Source organism: Xylocopa sonorina, unplaced genomic scaffold (genome assembly GCF_050948175.1).
Source record: "Xylocopa sonorina isolate GNS202 unplaced genomic scaffold, iyXylSono1_principal scaffold0014, whole genome shotgun sequence".
NCBI classification, from domain to species: domain Eukaryota; kingdom Metazoa; phylum Arthropoda; class Insecta; order Hymenoptera; family Apidae; genus Xylocopa; species Xylocopa sonorina.
This window is the reverse complement of record NW_027490090.1, coordinates 4,302,328-4,322,912: the sequence shown is the minus strand read 5'-3', so window position 1 is coordinate 4,322,912 and position 20,585 is coordinate 4,302,328. Positions and strand designations below refer to the sequence as shown.

Genomic DNA, 20,585 nt, shown 5'->3' with positions numbered 1-20,585 from the left:
AAATTAAGTTTAACTTTTTGCAAATTAAATTCATCCTTTGAAAATTAAATTTAATTTTCAGCAAATTAAGTTCATCCTTTGAAAATAAAATTTAACTTTTTGCAAATTAAGTTCACCATTTGAAAATTAAATTTATCATTTTGCAAATTAAATTCATCCTTTGAAAATTAAATTTAATTTTCAGCAAATTAAGTTCATCCTTTGAAAATAAAATTTAACTTTTTGCAAATTAAGTTCACCATTTGAAAATAAAATTTAACATTTTGCAAATTAAATTCATCCTTTGAAAATTAAATTTAATTTTCAGCAAATTAAGTTCATCCGTTGAAAATAAAATTTGACTTTTTGCAAATTAAATTCATCCTTTGAAAATTAAATTTAATTTTCAGCAAATTAAGTTCATCCTTTGAAAATTAAATTTAACTTTTTGCAAATTAAATTCATCCTTTGAAAATTAAATTTAATTTTCAGCAAATTAAGTTCATCCTTTGAAAATAAAATTTAACTTTTTGTAAATTAAATTCATCCTTTGAAAATTAAATTTAACTTTTTACAGATAAAATTCATCCTCTCGCAAATTAAATTCACCCTGTCGCGAATCAAGTATTTCTGCTCAAATATTTTATTTATTAAAAAACACCAAATACAAATTAAATAGTAAGAAATGAAAAACTTCATTTCGAAAGCTACAAATATTTATTTAAATGTAATTACAAGTTCATTGAAGTCAATACATATTAGATAATACATAATTATATAATTAATGTTATTTCCAAAGGAGGAATTTAATTTGCAGACGGAATTTTTATTTGCAAAAAGATAAAATTGATTTGCAAAGGAGGAATTTAATTTTAAGAAGAATTTAAGAATAAAAAAGCGTCAGTTTTTCATTTCTTATTATCTAGTTTAGTTTGTAGTATTTTTTTTAAATAAATTATTTGACTAGAAAAAGAGTGAGCTTGGTTTCTGAAAGAATGAATTTAACTTGCGAGAAAGTGAATTTGATTTCCAAAAGGACGAATTTGATTTGCAAAAAGATGAAAACTACAAATATTTATTTAATTGTAATTACAAATTCATTGAAGCCAGTACATATTAGATAATACTTAATTATATAATTAATGGTACGTATGCATAAAAATGATGTGCAAATATAATTTATCTTATTTAATTAATATATTTAATTAACATAATATAAATAATCTTTGGTTATACATTTTTTTTATATATAATTCATATATAAATTATAATATAAATATTTTTTTTACACAATTTATATATCCTTGACTATACATATTTTTTTTATATAATTTATATGTAAATTATAATATAAATATTTTTTTATATAATTTATATATAAATTATAATATAAATATTTTTTTTATATAATTTATATATCCTTGGCTATACAAAGATACATAATGGTTCTACTGTAATAGTTGTTGGTAACTTAAAAATTTATGGCTAGTTAGATTCTTCAAAATTAACTTTTTAATTATTTCATTTTCTTTTTTTTTATATATATATATATATGCACATAGTTTTTATTTTATTAGCCTTCTATTTTTATAAATTCTAATTAGCCTACTACATACATGCACTGACTTTAACGAATTGGTAATTACTTGTAAATAAATATCTGTACCCTTTGAATTCAATTTTTAATTTCTTATTATCCATAGTTTAGTATGTAGTGCTTTTTATTTAAATAAAATATTTGAGTAGAAGTACTTGATTTGCAAAATGGTGAGTTCGATTTGAAAAAGAGTGAACTTGGTTTACAAGAATGTAAATTTGATTTGCAAACAGGACGAATGTGCTTTTCAAAACTGTATTCAATTTACAAAGAATTATAATATTTGATTTGCCAAAGCATGAATTTAATTTGCAAAAGGATGAATTGGATTTGCAGGAAGATGAATTTGATTTGCAAAAAGGATGAATGTGATTCGCAAAATCGTGAATGCGACATCCAGAGGATAAATTTAATTTTCAACAAATTGTATTTAATTTAGAAAAAAGAAACTACATTCGATTTTCAAGAACATAAATTGGATTTGAAAAATTAATTTAATTTAGAATAATTTGAAATTTAATTCGCGAAAGTATGAATCTCCAGAAGAGTAAATTTGATTTGCAAAAGGAAATTTTAATTTAACTTGCAAAAAGATGAATGTGTGTTATAAAATGGTGAGCTTAATTCGCAAAAGAATGAGTTTGATCACGAAATGGTGAATTAAAACTGCCAATACTGTATCTATATTCTGCTCGATGGAAGGCTGAAGCTTTGAAACAGCGCCACAGTAAGTAAAAATAATCGTTTTCTCCTTTATTAGCTAAACAAATGTGCGAGTCGAAAGTGCGAGCGAATACGTGAAAGGAAATTCCAGACGAGTGCGTATCGGTGGAATTAGAAGTGTCGATCAGAAGCGATTTATCAGCGTGAAACTGATGACGGTTCAATTTTTTAATTCTTAAATTCTTAAGTTTTTAAATTCTGTAATTCTTTTATTCTCTAATTCTTTAATTCCTAATTTTAATCTCCTTCTCTAATTATCTAAGTTTCTAGTTCTCTAACTCTTTAAATCACTAACTCTTTAATTCCCTAATTCTTTAATTCCCTAATTTTTTATTTCCTTAATTCTCTAATTCCCTAATTCTTTAATTCCCTAATTTTTTAATTCCTTAATTCTCTAATTCTCTAATTCTTTAATTCCCTAACTCTTTAATTCCCCAACTCTTTAGTGCTCTAATTCTTTAATTCCCTAATTCTTTAATTCCCTAATCTTTTAATTCCTTAATTCTCTAATTCCCTAATTCTTTAATTCCCTAATTTTTTAATTCCTTAATTCTCTAATTCCCTAATTCTTTAATTCCCTAACTCTTTAATTCCCCAACTCTTTAGTGCCCTAATTCTTTAATTTCCTAATTCTTTAATTCTCTAATTTTTTAATTCCTTAATTCTTTAATTCTCTAATTCTCTAATTCCCTAATTGTTTAATTCACTAACGCTTTAATTCCCTAATTCTTTAATTCCATAATTCCTCAATTTCCTAATTTTTTAAATCCTTAATTTTCTAATTCCCTAATTCTTTAAATCCCTAATTCTTTAATTCCCCAATTTCTTAATTCCTTAATTCTTTAATTCCCTAATTTTTTTAATTCCCTAACCCTTTAATGCCCTAATTCTTTAATGTCCTAATTTTTTAAATCCTTAATTCTTTAATTCTCTAATTCTCTAATTCTCTAATTCTCTAATTTTTTAATTCCTTAATTCTTTAATTCTCTAATTCTCTAATTCCCTAATTGTTTAATTCACTAACGCTTTAATTCCATAATTCCTCAATTTCCTAATTTTTTAAATCCTTAATTTTCTAATTCCCTAATTCTTTAAATCCCTAATTCTTTAATTCCCTAATTTCTTAATTCCTTAATTCTTTAATTCCCTAATTTTTTTAATTCCCTAACCCTTTAATGCCCTAATTCTTTAATGTCCTAATTTTTTAAATCCTTAATTCTTTAATTCTCTAATTCTCTAATTCTCTAAGTCTCTAATTCTCTAAGTCTCTAAGTCTCAATTTCTCTAATTCTTTAATTCTTCAATTCTCTAATTATCTAAGTCTCTAATTCCCTAATTCTTTAATTCACTAACGCTTTAATTCCCTAATTCTTTAATTCCATAACTCTTCAATTATCTAATTTTTTAATTCCTTAATTTCCTAATTGCCTATTTCTTTAAATCCCTAATTCTTTAATTCCTTAATTCTTTAATTCCCTAATTTTTTAATTCCCTAACCCTTTAATGCCCTAATTCTTTAATGTCCTAGTTTTTTAATTCTCTAAGTCTCTAAGTCTCTAAGTCTCAATTTCTCTAATTCTTTAATTCTTCAATTCTCTAATTATCTAAGTCTCTAATTCCCTAATTCTTTAATTCACTAACGCTTTAATTCCCTAAATCTTTAATTCCATAACTCTTCAATTATCTAATTTTTTAATTCCTTAATTTCCTAATTGCCTATTTCTTTAAATCTCTAATTCTTTAATTCCTTAATTCTTTAATTCCCTAATTTTTTAATTCCCTAACCCTTTAATGCCCTAATTCTTTAATGTCCTAGTTTTTTAATTCTCTAATTCTCTAAGTCTCTAAGTCTCAATTTCTCTAATTCTTTAATTCTTCAATTCTCTAATTATCTAAGTCTCTAATTCCCTAATTCTTTAATTCACTAACGCTTTAATTCCCTAATTCTTTAATTCCATAACTCTTCAATTATCTAATTTTTTAATTCCTTAATTTCCTAATTGCCTATTTCTTTAAATCCCTAATTCTTTAATTCCTTAATTCTTTAATTCCCTAATTTTTTAATTCCCTAACCCTTTAATGCCCTAATTCTTTAATGTCCTAGTTTTTTAATTCTCTAAGTCTCTAAGTCTCTAAGTCTCTATTTCTCTAATTCTTTAATTCTTCAATTCTCTAATTATCTAAGTCTCTAATTCCCTAATTCTTTAATTCACTAACGCTTTAATTCCCTAATTCTTTAATTCCATAACTCTTCAATTTTATAAACCACCTTTCGCTAGAATAACTTCGTTATCGGTTCGATTTTGCTTGTACTGAGACTAGGTGATTACTATAAAAATGTTAAAAAATTATTTTATTTAATTAAAAGATTATTTTCTTGTCATTTTTTTAATGTTAAATTATTAATCGCACAATCTTTAGGACAGCAAGCTTCGCCGCGGCTGTATAAATACAGTGTTGTACAAAGGTTTTTGCAATTTTCTTATCGTGTTATAGCGAAACCGTGTTGTATGAGGGCTGCCTGTATGTCAAAAATTAGAAATAAAAAATTTGGTGTGTGATTGTAAGTTGGTGTACGTGACAGTAATAAAGATGGCAAAAACAATTGGTAGGTGATTAATATTGCAGGATACACCTTGTATACCTACCCTGTTGTTACTGGTAGAGCAGTGGAAAATCGAAAAGGGGGTTAAAAAATGCGATATCGGATATTTTTGAGTTACAGGTGGAAGGAGAATACAAGAATGGAGGGGACAAAAGTAGAAAAACCTGGAAATAATACAAAGTGACAGACGTGAGTCACGTTAGACATTGAAATGGTTTTATGATTACGTGTATACAGTGAACATCGAGCGAATTAGTTTAGAAATGTTATGATGCACAGTTCATCGTTAAAATATTCGGATACTAATCCAGTTTTTGACTAATGAATGCTGTATTTTGTCAGAATGATGTTAAATTGCTATCAAACGTGGCAATTATATTTTGTAAGTTGGTAATACGTTTCTTTGTTGTGAACCAATAATCTATGGCGGTTGTTCAATTCCCTTTTCGTTTTTACATACAGTAAAATCAGCTTTTCTGCGGGACTTTTTCACAATTTTATAATGTTTTTTACGACTTTTTTTTATGTAGTATATGAATTCTAATGCTGTTAGCATTATTACACGGTCACAGTATACAGTAACGCAACTCCCCTGATTTTATGTTATCTAAAAGGACCATATACAAAAACCATATGTTTTCGCCCCGAATTTTGTTTAATTCTGTTCAAATTTTGCATATTTGTAGATCTATGTGTGAATCATTAATTGGCAGCGTAACTTTTTGAGAGACCATGAAATAACGGAGAGGGAGGGGGTCAAAGTACACGTTTAGCGAAAACTTTTGAAGGCTATAACTTTTGACTGTGAAAAGATATCGACTTGAACTTTGTGTCAAAAAATCACAAAAAATTCAAGCTTTCGAATGCTGTATCGCTTTTTATTTTTTTCGAAACTTTTAAGTCAACTTTTACACATAATTCTAGCATAGACTCCAGTAACTATAACATAAGCTATAACTTTTGACTGAGAAAAAATATCTACTTGAATTTTGCGTCAAAAAATCACAAAAAATTCAAGCTTTCGAATGCTGTATCGCTCTTTACATTTTTCGAAACTTTTAAGTCAACTTTTACACATAATTCTGGCATAGACTCCAGTAACTATAACATAAGCTATAACTTTTGACTGAGAAAAAATATCTACTTGAATTTTGCGTCAAAAAATCACAAAAAATTCAAGCTTTCGAATGCTGTATCGCTTCTCATTTTTTTCGAAACTTTTAAGTCAACTTTTACACATAATTCTAGCATAGACTCCAGTAACTATAACATAAGCTATAACTTTTGACTGAGAAAAAATATCTACTTGAATTTTGCGTCAAAAAATCACAAAAAATTCAAGCTTTCGAATGCTGTATCGCTCTTTACTTTTTTCGAAACTTTTAAGTCAACTTTTACACATAATTCTGGCATAGACTCCAGTAACTATAACATAAGCTATAACTTTTGACTGAGAAAAGATATCGACTTGAATTTGATGTTAAAAGATCACAAAAAATTCAAGCTTTCGAATGCTGTATCGTTTTTCATTTTTTTCGAAACTTTTAAGTCAGCTTTTACCCATAATTCTGGTATAGGCTCCAGTACAATTTTCACAAGATTTTTCTACGCAATTTTGTTTAGTATAATAATAATCTGATCTCCAGTGATATATTTTGAAGTATTGAATCATTATATATTTAAAAAAGCATTTATTTTGTCCGAAAATTGCATCCACAGCTTGCACGTCGAAGTACATTTTAAGTTATAATTCTGAAACGAGAAGTTTTCCCAGGATAAGATTTATACCACTTAAAGAGCATAAAATGAGCTTGTTATACCAAGCTTTTTGTTAAAATGTAAGAATAATTTTTCTGAGTATTGCAATTTTTCGCAATTTTTCACAACCGTTGAAACTAGAAATATGCGTAAAGTTGACTTAAAAATTTAGAAAAAATAAAAAGCGATACACCCATTCGAAAGCTTGAATTTTTTGTGATTTTTTAACGCAAAATTCAAATCGATATCTTTTCTCAGTAAAGAGTTATAGCCTAAGTTATAGTTACTCGAGCCTATGCCAGAATTATGCGTAAAAGCTGACTTAAAAGTTTTGAAAAAAGTAAAAAGCGATACACTATTCGAAAGCTTGAATTTTTTGTGATCTTCTAACGCAAAATTCAAGTTAATATCTTTCCTCAGTCAAAAGTTATAGCCTCTGAAAGATTTCACTAAACGCGTACTTTGAAGTATATGGTTTTTGAATAAAATCTCTTAATGCGCATGCGCGTAATAAGCGAGTTCATCGCAACGCCATCTGAACTTCTGCCTCATTTGCTGTTTTATTTTATTTTTCTCTTTCTTTCTTAACAGCCTCATTTTTATAATATGTTTTGTTCTAAATACATGAATGTGCTTTTATACGAAATATGTAACTTTTTAATAAGTTCAATTGTGTTTCTTATTTATTTGTCTCTTTTTTTTTAGTTTCTAAAGCAATAAACGTCTAAAGATAGTTAAAATCAAGCTTAATATTTTTTTTTTTTTTTTTTTTTTTTGGCGCCCTGTAACTCACAACTGAATGGACCAAATAAAAAACGGCAAAGGAATTTTTTTTAGCGCAAAATGTCACCTTTCCAACGAGCATAAATCTGAAATTGTTGGATCGATACTTTACGAGATATCGATCATTACAATCATCTATAAAAAACAAAAATAATGAATTTATTTTTTCCTAATTTAAATGTATAAAATTAGAATAATAAATAAAAACAGAATTTTTATGAACTGCTGTGAACTTAGTTCTTCTAGTGCAGGGGTTCTCAACCTATTTTATAGTGCAGACCAAATCTTTTCATTTTTCATTCATTATTTATAGTAAATAAATATTAAATTTTTTTTATATTAGTCAAAAGTAAAGTAATATCAGAATATTTTCGTGATCGACTGTAGTTGTACAGTGTGACTGCCTAATTATACGACGTATACACCACAAATCTAACAGCCTCAACAAATTTTGTACCACCAAATACTAAAAATGTAAATCATTTATCAAAATTTATGTGAAAATCATACCTCTATTTTGCAATTTACTGTCCGCGAAGCCATAATTTTCGCTATGACCAAGTTTATGGTTCGAGTATTCCTCAGTTTCAGCAATTTCCCTAAACAAAAACAAATAACAACATAAATAACGACATCACAAACCAAATATATTGTGGCATCCATTGAATTGAAGTGAAATTAATTATTTAGTAAAATTCCACTTTTGTGAACATAATCATTATTGATTTAAATAATAAATAAGATCGAAATGCCATAATTGTAAATTAAAACACGAAAACCATAAGTACAGTTATTATGTTGTGGTTTATTATCGTATTGTTGAATTTAGTAGATAAATTAAATTGAAATTGCCTATCTGTAATTTAATGGCACTAAATGATGGTCAGTGTCCAAATTATTGAAATGAAATTCGAAATGTTGCCTCTGTTGAACTTGGCGTAGGTTATTCTATACAGTTCTAATAGATAAATTAAATTAAAAATTGTTTTTCAGTGATAAAACGACTCAAATGTACTATGTGAGGGCCAGTTTTTAAATTATTGAAATGAAATACGAAATGTTGCCTCTGTTGAATTTGGCAAAGGTTTAGTGGATAAACTAAATTGAAATTGCTTATTAGTAGCTTACGATACGGTCAGTTTTAAACTCGAAATATTATTTCTGTTGAATTAGTCGATGATCACTATTCGATTTTAATGGATAAATTAAATTACAATTATTTTGCAATAACTTAATGGCTTAAATATCGATATGCACACGCGTCATTATTCAATACGATAAGCACACGCAGACTTCTTAGCTTTAGTGCATTTAAGAGTACAATAAATTTATGCGTAAAAGACATACATGAAATGCAATGGCTACGATAAAAGGTGACAAATGCTTTGTCCACCAATAATACATGGCTACAATAAGAGGTGACAAACTCTTTGTCCACCATCAGATCACCTTATCGATTCCTCCACCAAGAAAATTAGTTCTAGCTCTTGCATGCGTTGTTAAAGGAAGACACGTAGAGTAGAAACTAATTTCTTACTAGTAGAAGAATCGACAGCCAAAAGAAAACTTGTAAACCCTGATCGAAGAGATCAATGAAGTAAATAGGGACACGAATGAGCCATGCATAATCTGAGGGCTGTTAATTCGTCTATCTGATCTAGATATCGCATCGTGAAATCCATTTCTATGACACTATAAAATAAGCATCTCCTATTTCCTCTTTTTTTAAGTCAATTAAAGCTTATTTTGTTATAATAGCACGTGTTGGCTACAGCATGCACCCAACGAGGGTTCACATTTTCTACCACACCAGTCTTACACTTGTAATAAAATAGTTTACAACTTTAATCCTCGAATCTTTCACTTCTGCAGGCCATTTGCCCAGTCGAGGCGCTCTTTTAGTTTACAATTTATTGGGACACACGAAAATTCCATGTACGTCGCTTTGGGGTCGTAATTAGCACCTTTAGGGTGGCTGTTAATTGCTAGAAATTAGCGTTAAGATACCTGACTTCTTTTGGCAAATTTGAGATCCACGAATCTGAGTGTCCCATTAAAAAATGAACGCCTACTACAAGGTACAACATTCGCGAGATCAAGGGGTTTTATCAAAAATAAATTATCGCATCACTCTTCACTATGCGACCACCATTAAACACCATAGAATGTAAATTAGGTACAGCCTTCTCAATAGAACTATTTACAATTGTTTAATCGATATCCCTACTGTCCGTTAACACAGTTCATCTTCTTGGTCCTACGCAAGGCCAGCGTCCTTACTTTAAAGTTCAACTATCGTGCGAAACGATCACTACTCCCGCTAAAACAGAGATGCAATTACAAATACACATCTACTAGGTCCTCTTCGAACGATTAGTGCCTCGACTTTCATTCAGTCTCAAGGAAAATACCTCGCATGAAGATTGGGCAAGACACGGCTGTCCAATTATCTTGCTTATTGGAGGGTCTCTTTTCTGAAGTCTTCGTGGAATTCTGAGACTTTAAACAGTTACAACAGGCACGCTGCTTACTGAACGATGCAAACATATCGTAGTCTGGTTTGCTGCTCCTAGACGGATGACCAGACTTAAGTACGCCTGAGAATTTGTCTACGTACGAGCAGAGCGAAACTTCTTCGACAAGGAGCTCTCTTTCTTTTATACGCCTTCGAGAACTGTTCATTTTGGCTTTTAGAGTTTGTCGTTAGCATTGGAAGAGTCACTTTTCAGATCACTTCCTTCGATAGGAAGAAATCTCTTTGTGTGAGCCAGCATTTGGTACGTCTCTTCATTCGACAATTGCAATGCTCTGTCCTAACGTTGAATCGCCATGGATTCTGTTGTAAGAATGTGATCTTCTTGCAAGAACGAAGACGCATCATCCCAAAAGAACCAGACTTTCTCGTGAAAGTAACTTTCTTCTTGGATGGGACAGAAACGCTTGCCCTTTTCTCTTCGGACAAGAGCAAATCAATGGATTCTTTGCGTTCGGTTAACAGATCTCTTGAAATATCATCAGAAAATGTCAGCGGTTCAGTTCCAAACACATTCTTGGTTTCAATTACTGCGTTGGTCATCTCTGCGATGGGTTCCATCGCACATCCACAGCAGCGATACTTGCAACACTTTACGAACTTACAAAACCATTATTCCTGCGAAATTGAAAAACGGTTTCATTATGCTTGCTCGACTGTAGCGTTTGCTAGTGGATTCAGTGTCAACATGTATTTTAGCAAGCTTGGTAATTGTCAGAGTGAACCTGCACAGCGTACTTAATTTGGATGCATCAGAAACTGTGCTACTGATTTACATTTAGATCCAAGCTCGCGAACCACAGTTCAGATGTCTGTTCTTAGAACAAAGACGCTACAACTTCAGTTAATAGGTCTCTTGAAATGGCATCGGAAAACAAAACAATCCAAATAGCAAACTGGGAAGTAGAAACATCCACTGGAAGAATAAGAACAAATCTTCTCAACGTTGGACCAAAACGTTCTCTTCAGAACAAATATAGTTACGTTCTTCAAACCACAGATTCCAACAAATACACACCAATTACAATACACTGGACAGTTGTCTTCATCAATTGAAGAATATATTATAAAAATATCCTGAGATGGAAAGCTTGCATAGCTCGATGATTAAAACACTAAGGAAATAAAGATGAAATCCTTCCTACAGAATAGAATCATATCTTCATAACATCTGATTTTGTACAATAAAATAAGATAAAAATATAAATAAACTATCTTTGAGCTAATAGGAAGTCACATCACTAATTTCTATAAACTAAACATATAAGGAAAACATTAATCTGTACTACGTATAACTCGTATCAATATTTCTTCTCTTTTTCAGTAATTCTACTATATCTTCATTGTAAAAATAACTTCCTTTATTTCTACACTGTTTGTACAGGATGATTCACTCACTAGTCGTGTGAGAAATTTTTACAGATGATACTACACCTGAAATGCAAGAGAAAAGTTCCTATAAATTTATATCTGATTTGCAAAGATAGCAAAGAAAATTTGGATTTTTGTTTTCTTCAGAGGAACAGCAGTTGCACTTACAATATTGATTGTATCTCAAGAAAATGAAAAAGAAAATTGAAAAGAGTAATAAATTTCCTATTACAAGAGTCCCCATTTTATTCTGAAGCTCCAAAACAAGAGTAATAAAAGTTCTAGCTTATCGTAGAAGGCAAAATTTGTAAAAAGAGCTAGACTATGCATCGTAAATGATGGAAACCAATTTGAAAGTGAACATAGTTAAGATAATAAAGGGCTAACTGTAAAAAAGCTAATAAGATTAAATGCAATAAATGTGATCATAAGAAAAATGTAGCTGGTAGTTGCTTTACCCATTCCGTTACCTTCCTGCAGTTTTCACCATTTCACACAAAATTTCTTTACTTTCATGCTTCAGAATAAAAAACTGATTAGCTCATCAAAAAGCTTAGCGAATAAAGAAGTTTTTGTGAAAATTGCTGCCCTTCATGTCCAAAAATAATTACTTAAATAGGAGACCAAAGTTTTTGTAATTTACAAATTTTGCCTTCTGAGATAAGTTCAAACTTTTATTACTCCACCTGTTTTGAAGTTTCAGAGTAAAATGGGGACTATTATAATAGAAAATTGATTGCTCTTTTCAATTCTATTTGTTATTTTCTTCTAGGACTAATGGTTTCAAAGATACACTCAATAATATAAGTGAAACTGCTGTTTCTCTGAAGAAAACAAAAATCCAAATTTTCTCTGCCAGTTTTGCAAATTGGATCTAGGTTTATAGGAACTTTTTTGTTGCATTTCAGGTGTAGTATCATCTGTAAAAATTTCTCACACGAATAGTGAATCACTCTGTGTAGGTATAACAAATTTTGTATCAGCAATATACGTATCCAAACAGCCTCGTTGAGAGCCACGTTGAAGTACTTCAAAGTTATATTTAAGTATCATCATTATTTATAATAATAGCCAACTAAATCCATGACTCGATAACGTTAAGATTCCCAGTCTTCAAGATTACAAGATGCAACTACAAAATAAAGAAAGTTAAACTCGACCGAATGAAATATAGCAACACAATATTTTACGTATCACTCTTACGAAAGCAATGCATTTCCAACTGAGAACAAAGTTGTCGCCATCGATTTAATCGAAGGCACTTTTCTCAATAATTACATTCTCGCCATTGAGAAACTAACAGATCATGCCAACATATAATTTGCATCCACAATACCAGTGAATATAGAGCGCACTTACTTGATTAATAAATCTGTAACTGAAGAAATAATTTAGAACACAAGTATATATCGTTACCACAAGAAAGATCGCTAGTTATAAGATGCAATTACTTAATACTATTGAAGAAATGTTTAATCGTTTCTCACTATATTCCAAAGGTACAAGCCAAATAAAAGGCAGAAACAAGATTCAACAACTCCCTTATTAAAGATTGCCATAGCAAAGTTATGAGAGTCGCAGACAAATGCTAGTTTTGAGAAAGTAGAACATTAGTTGTACAGTTTGCATCGAATTTCTAAGTAGTATATGACTTTCTCCTGTTTTCTAGTCTAGTAGATTTAATTTTCTCCTGATTCTCAATAACAATTACCCTGCTGTAAACTTAAGAAACATCCAGCGAGCTTCTGGTCACCAAATATTTGGGATCAGCAAGCAGTCGCTGCACAATAGCAGACCAGATTGTTGCCATCACCCTTAGTATCAAAGCTTCGTCATTTCTTCTTTACAAATACACCATCAGTACTGGAAGGAATGACTAAGTGGCTTCGAAATCAATGTTAGCGTTTAGTTAGACTTCAGACGCAAGAATCAGTCGAATAGTATAAAAGCAAAGTAGTCAGTTCAAATAAACAGCTTTGTCGTCAAAATCAGAACATTGAGTTTCTGCGTTCCTACTGTTGTGGATGGTGCTTCGAATATAGGCACACTAAGCCAGTTAAAAGACCAAGTTTTCAACCACCCTCGAATGTATCCAAAGAGCAACTCTTCCTCTATTTAAAGATGATATTGCTAAAACCAAGAATGCATTCTAATTCGACTATCCGTTAGAAGTTCAACAAATACTTTAAGATACTACGATAATTATCTTACTGTCTAAAATCAGACGTTGGCTGAATTAAAATGTTTCTTCCGTACAGCCCAAATCTTGTACAAATTCGTGTAACTGTTTATCAGAAACTGAAATTAAAATTGTTAGAATTGAGCAACGCCCAATAGTTTTTAACTGAATATATATTTAATAAAAGAAATACCCATTTGCATGGTCTACTACAATTGTGTCTTACATGAATGGACCACGTAGAACATAGAAAAAATACAGCCATCATTTAAATAGCCAACTAAACTGAATTAAATATTGTTATACTGTTTACAAATGCAACTGAACTAAATTAAATGTTGCTATACTATTTACAAATGCAACTGAACTGAATTAAATGTTGCTATACTGTTTACAAATGCAACTGAACTGAATTAAATGTTGTTACACTGTTTACAAAAGCAACTAAATTAAATTAAATGCTATTACACTGTTTATAAATAAAGATCAAGGCTTTAAAGTCATATCCAATAACAGTAGATTTCTAAATTGCAGTTTTTTTAATCGGGAGTTGAGCTGACACTGCAATATTGAGTTAAAGGTCTGATCTTTTGCCTAAATTTGATCATGGTTCAACGATCAATCATGCTAAGAGACAAGTGAAAATATTTATTTGTTTCTTTACTTAAAAAAACTAGCAAAAAGTTATCCAAATATTATATACATCTGCTGATGTCGTTAGAGTGTTTCTGGATCTCCAGACTCCTCTATATTGCCTCAATTAGCAATTTTTTGGGCTTAATTAAAGAATATTCTGTATCCTACAGTGCTAGACTATGACTGACAGTATAAACTCAAGTTAATGCACCTTTTATGTTCTCAGAGACAAGTATTTTTAATATACACTTTATCCTGAAGGAGTATCCCTGATGATATCAACTACGGATGTGCGTTTTCCATCAGAAGAGGTGAATATTTGTCTGACTTTCTTGTTAGTTGCAAATATCACTAATCTTCACGTTGTTTCTTTTTAGTAATCTTCTTATGCGATCCATAATGCTTGAAAAACTATAAACCAGTCTACGATGTTGGTTTACCCTTGTTTGTGGTATTGGGATCGCTTAATTGTGTCCTAACGCTTCTCTATCAGATAAATCCTTGCAGATAAAGACTAATATGTTCCACTTGAGACATAATGTACCCTGCTTCGCAAATGTTTAATACATTTTTCACTAGAAAACCAATTACCAAGATTCCTTGCGATGGACGATGTAAGATCTCTAACGGAAAGTACAGAGGAGCCCTGAAGATCCATTCTAACACAGCAACAAAGAGGTAGAATATCGAATTGATCACTTTTGAAGCATCCTTCTCTCGATTTTTCAATTAAAAAACTGATTACAGGGTCAAATATGGTTGCAAACGATGAAACCTTTACCTACGAACAGCAGTATCTATTTCTACTGGGCTGTTGGAAGCCCACGCCTGGAAGCTTTCGCCTCTAACAAGGATCCAAGCTGCGGAAACCTCAGAAACAGTTACAGTATAGTCACAGTAGCAGACACAATATAGGTTTTACAAAGTAAATAGATAAAACAAATGATAAGACAGAGCACAATTAAGTTTCTTCATTTTTGCTTCATCCGATCCTGCTATTGCGATTACTGTTCAATGGACGGTTGATATGGAGCTACGTATTAATAATAAGACACAAGCTACGTCTACCATATTCGTACGCAGTATACATCTCTACTTAAGTTCTGGACAGACGGACTTACACTTACAAAACTATTACAATTTCTCGTTAAATGAAATCAGACGTACATCAATCACTAAGAAAGTATCTAATGGGTGAACTTGTATAAGTACATATGTAACGTTAGAGATAATACATAAAATACATTCAAATTGCAGAAAGTAATTGCGATCATCCTTTGATACTGGACACTAGATGGGCAACAACGCTTACAATCTTCCATAGGTTCTCACTTCAGTGTTTACGTAAAAGAACTCTGATTTATTCTTAATGTACGAGTCTTCTCACATTACAGAAAATGCTTTTTACAATTATAGCAGGTTTAAATGTGGGGGCATTCAAGATTAGAAGTTTTTCTGAACGTGGAAAAGACTCGTTGCTTAAAAATAATATGAGAATTTACTTAAAAATCAGAAAGAAGGACAAATCTATGTCCGAGAAGCAGAAATAAGTTTGAGAAATAGAATATACAAGACTAAGATCGCGAGGGTACCCATGGAACCACTTAGACATCATCCCAAAGAGGAGAACTCCAATAATTTTTCTTATAGAAAAGCGATTGGAGGTCTTTCGTATCTGCTAAACGAGAAACTGGACCTGGCTTGGCTTTTAGCGTTAATATTGAAAGCAGATCAGTTGAAAATTAAATTTCTCAAGATGTAACAAATGTGAAGAGGACACTGCGATACGCACAGGCCACCAAGGAGACTCGTAGAGCAGTAAAATATTAAGATAAGTATAAAATAAGAGCGCATCAGGCTATATATTTATTATTAATATTAGTTTGCTCCATTTTGGTAAGAGCAAATACCATTACAGTTCATTTCTTTAGAAACAGTTGGAGACCAAGGCTTCGAAGACAGATTTTGTACAACAATACGACCAACGCATGGAGTTTGAGGAAGTAAAATCATCAACTACGAACTCTGAATACGCATCAGCTTCTAAAAAATCGAAACAACTTTAAAAATTAAAGGACAGAAGCGTATAATCAGAGTACAATAAGGCAAACAACTAAACAAGAGGGCAAAACATGTTAACGCCAGATATTATTTCTCATCTGAACTGTATTACGAAGGATGATTTGATCTAAAATATTGTCCAACGGATCTGTGGTTGATAGATATTATGCCTCAGCCACTACGCTTAGAAAGATATCTCAAATTTAGAGATCTATTCGTAACGATCAAATGAAATTGCTGTAAAATACTAACTAGAACGTTTCATTTTCGTTTCAAAAAATTAATTTTTGCATGAACATTGTATCCAATCGTACAACGTATTCTACAAAATAAATGGAGAAAATATATACAGCAGTGACCTCTTTCTGTTTAATTTCAACAACCCAATAAAGAAAGATGAACCAAGTACGCATTAAACCTAGATAAAAATTAATTATATCCTGGCAACAACGATTAGTCAAGAATGTGGTACATCAACATGAACAATACTATGCAAAACATCAATAACATCCTAAATCTATTCAATCCATCTTTTAATTAAAGGTTTAATACGTGTTTACCACTACAGCTCGCTATTGTTGTCCTATAATTCCAGGAAAAAAAATCAAAAAAGTCCTCTTGGAATATCACTAATCATAATTTGTACTTAGAGAACATTGCAGACTTTTCAGCTTTAGTGCATTTAAGAATACAATAAATTTATGCGTAAAAAACATACATGAAATGCAATGGCTACGATAAAAGGTGACAAACTCTTTGTCCAACAATAATACATGGCTACAATAAGAGGTGACAAACTCTTTGTCCACCATCAGATCACCTTATCGATTCCTCCACCAAGAAACTTAGTTCTAGCTCTTGCATGCGTTGTTAAAGGAAGACACGTAGAGTAGAAACTAATTTCTTAATAGTAGAAGAATCGACAGCCAAAAGAAAACTTGTAAACCCTGATCGAAGAGATCAATGAAGTAAATAGGGACACGAATGAGCCATGCATAATCTGAGGGCTGTTAATTCGTCTATCTGATCTAGATATCGCATCGTGAAATCCATTTGTATGACACTATAAAATAAGCATGTACTATTTTCTTTTTTTGAGTCAATTAAAGCTTATTTTGTTATAATAGCACGTGTTGGCTACAGCATGCACCCAAAGAGGGTTCACATTTTCTACCACACCAGTCTTACAATTGTAATAAAATAGTTTACAACTTTAATCCTCGAATCTTTCACTTCTGCAGGCCACTTGCCCAGTCGAGGCGCTCTTTTAGTTTGCAATTTATTGGGACACACGAAAATTCCATGTACGTCGCTTTGGGGTCGTAATTAGCACCTTTAGGGTGGCTGTTAATTGCTAGAAATTAGCGTTAAGATACCTGACTTCTTTTGGCAAATTTGAGATCCACGAATCTGAGTGTCCCATTAAAAAATGAACGCCTACTACAAGGTACAACATTCGCGAGATCAAGGGGTTTTATCAAAAATAAATTATCGCATCACTCTTCACTATGCGACCACCATTAAACACCATAGAATGTAAATTAGGTACAGCCTTCTCAATAGAACTATTTACAATTGTTTAATCGATATCCCTACTGTCCGTTAACACAGTTCATCTTCTTGGTCCTACGCAAGGCCAGCGTCCTTACTTTAAAGTTCAACTATCGTGCGAAACGATCACTACTCCCGCTAAAACAGAGATGCAATTACAAATACACATCTACTAGGTCCTCTTCGAACGATTAGTGCCTTGACTTTCATTCAGTCTCAAGGAAAATACCTCGTATGAAGATTGGGCAAGACACGGCTGTCCAATTATCTTGCTTATTGGAGGGTCTCTTTTCTGAAGTCTTCGTGGAATTCTGAGACTTTAAACAGTTACAACAGGCACGCTGCTTACTGAACGATGCAAACATATCGTAGTCTGGTTTGCTGCTCCTAGACGGATGACCAGACTTAAGTACGCCTGAGAATTTGTCTACGTACAAACAGAGCGAAACTTCTTCGACAAGGAGCTCTCTTTCTTTTATACGCCTTCGAGAACTGTTCATGTTTGGGTTTTAGAGTTTGTCGTTAGCATTGGAAGAGTCACTTTTCAGATCACTTCCTTCGATAAGAAGAAATCTCTTCGTATGAGCCAGCATTTGGTACGTCTCTTCATTCGACAATTGCAATGCTCTGTCCTAACGTTGAATCGCCATGGATTCTGTTGTAAGAATGTGATCTTCTTGCAAGAACGAAGACGCATCATCCCAAAAGAACCAGACTTTCTCGTGAAAGTAACTTTCTTCTTGGATAGGACAGAAACGCTTGCATTTTTCTCTTCGGACAAGAGCAAATCAATGGATTCCTTGCGTTCGGTTAACAGATCTCTTGAAATATCATCAGATAATGTCAGCGGTTCAGTTCCAAACACATTCTTGGTTTCAATTACTGCGTTGGTCATCTCTGCGATGGGTTCCATCGCACATCCACAGCAGCGATACTTGCAACACTTTACGAACTTACAAAACCATTATTCCTGCGAAATTGAAAAACGGTTTCATTATGCTTGCTCGACTGTAGCGTTTGCTAGTGGATTCAGTGTCAACATGTATTTTAGCAAGCTTGGTAATTGTCAGAGTGAACCTGCACAACGTACTTAATTTGGATGCATCAGAAACTGTGCTACTGATTTACATTTAGATCCAAGCTCGCGAACCACAGTTCAGATGTTTGTATTTAGAACGAAGGTGCTACAACTAGTTCCATAATATCATTAATCAATGATGTTGGATGTGTAGCATTATTAAACGTTTTTTATATCATATGTGCTGTCTTTGGTCAAACGTGTGAATATATAATCGTCAAGTAATTAATGTGGTAAAATGTGGAAACTACTGTTGTAGTTTCAAAGCGCATTGATAGTCATAAAAGATATGCTTCTAAAGCGTAAAGTAAATATGTCAGAGTGTACCATTAATGGTATCTAAAAGTCGAGTTTAACGCGTACCATCGATGGTACACGTGGAAAAAAAACGTATTAAAAATCGTTTGAAGCTATGGTATATTTGTTTTCATACATGCTTCTTCAAAATTCTAACTTCGATGCTTCTTAATCAAGATATATCGATATACAAAAAGTATTGAGAAAATTTTGTTCCAATGATTGTATAATAAAAGAAATCAGACTTTCTAGATCAGAGATGGTCAAATCATGCAGAATTTACCTAAATGAGGCGCATTGGATGTTTACAAATAGCGCATTCTATTCTTGCACCTAATTACTTTGTGGAAATAAACAGCGTATTTGAATTCATCTTCATATTTTCAACACATGAGTGCTCTCGGCTCAATTCGTGGTCTTCTTACTTCTCAGTTTGTCGTACTTTTTTTACAGTTTGCAGTTGTAGGATGTGAATTGTTGTGTTGTGTGTATATGTGTACATGATGTAGAGGCAGAGAATGTTTATGTGAATATGTGTGCGTGTATATGTAAGAGAGAGTGAATGTGTACGCCTATGAAGAGACAGATAATGTGTGTATGAATATGTGTATGTGTATGTAAGAGACAGAGAATGTGTGTGTGAATATGTGTATGTAAGAGATAGATAATGTGTGTGTGAATATGTGTATGTGTATGTAAGAGACAGAGAATGTGTATGTGAATATGTGTATGTAAGAGATAGATAATGTGTGTGTGAATATGTGTATGTGTATGTAAGAGATAGAGAAAGTGAGAGAGATACGGAGAAAGAGAGAGTTGAAAAGAGAGAGTTAGAGAGAGAGTTGAAGAGAGAGAGAGAGAGAGAGAGAGAGAGAGAGAGAGAGAGAGTTGAAGAGAGAGAGAGAGAGAGAGAGAGAGAGTTGAAGAGAGAGAGAGAGAGAGAGAGAGAGAGTTGAAGAGAGAGAGAGAGAGAGAGAGAGAGAGAGTTGAAGAGAGAGAGAGAGAGAGAGAGAGGGAGAGTTGAAGAGAGAGAGAGAGAGAGTTGAAGAGAGAGAGAGAGAGTTGAAGAGAGAGAGAGAGAGTTGAAGAGAGAGAGAGAGAGAGAGAGAGAGTTGAAGAGAGAGAGAGAGAGTTGAAGAGAGAGAGAGAGAGTTGAAGAGAGAGAGAGAGAGTTGAAGAGAGAGAGAGAGAGAGAGAGAGTTGAAGAGAGAGAGAGAGAGAGAGTTGAAGAGAGAGAGAGAGAGAGAGAGAGAGAGTTGAAGAGAGTTGAAGAGAGAGAGAGAGAGAGAGAGAGAGAGAGAGAGAGAGAGAGAGAGAGAGAGAGTTGAAGAGAGTTGAAGAGAGAGAGAGAGAGAGAGAGAGAGAGAGAGAGAGTTGAAGAGAGAGAGGGAGAGTTGAAGAGAGAGAGAGAGAGAGAGAGAGAGAGAGTTGAAG

At 32.2% G+C, this 20,585-nt stretch overlaps 1 protein-coding gene across 1 annotated transcript in view; it reads right to left on the bottom strand.

Moving 5' to 3' along the window:
• Positions 1-20,585, bottom strand: part of LOC143431822 (protein real-time-like) — a 64,237-nt gene that overhangs the window by 18,687 nt on the left and 24,965 nt on the right. Inside the window, exon 6 of the mRNA XM_076908773.1 lies at positions 7,956-8,044. Coding sequence (XP_076764888.1) covers positions 7,956-8,044 — 89 coding nt within the window. The remainder of the gene's footprint in view (positions 1-7,955; positions 8,045-20,585) is intronic.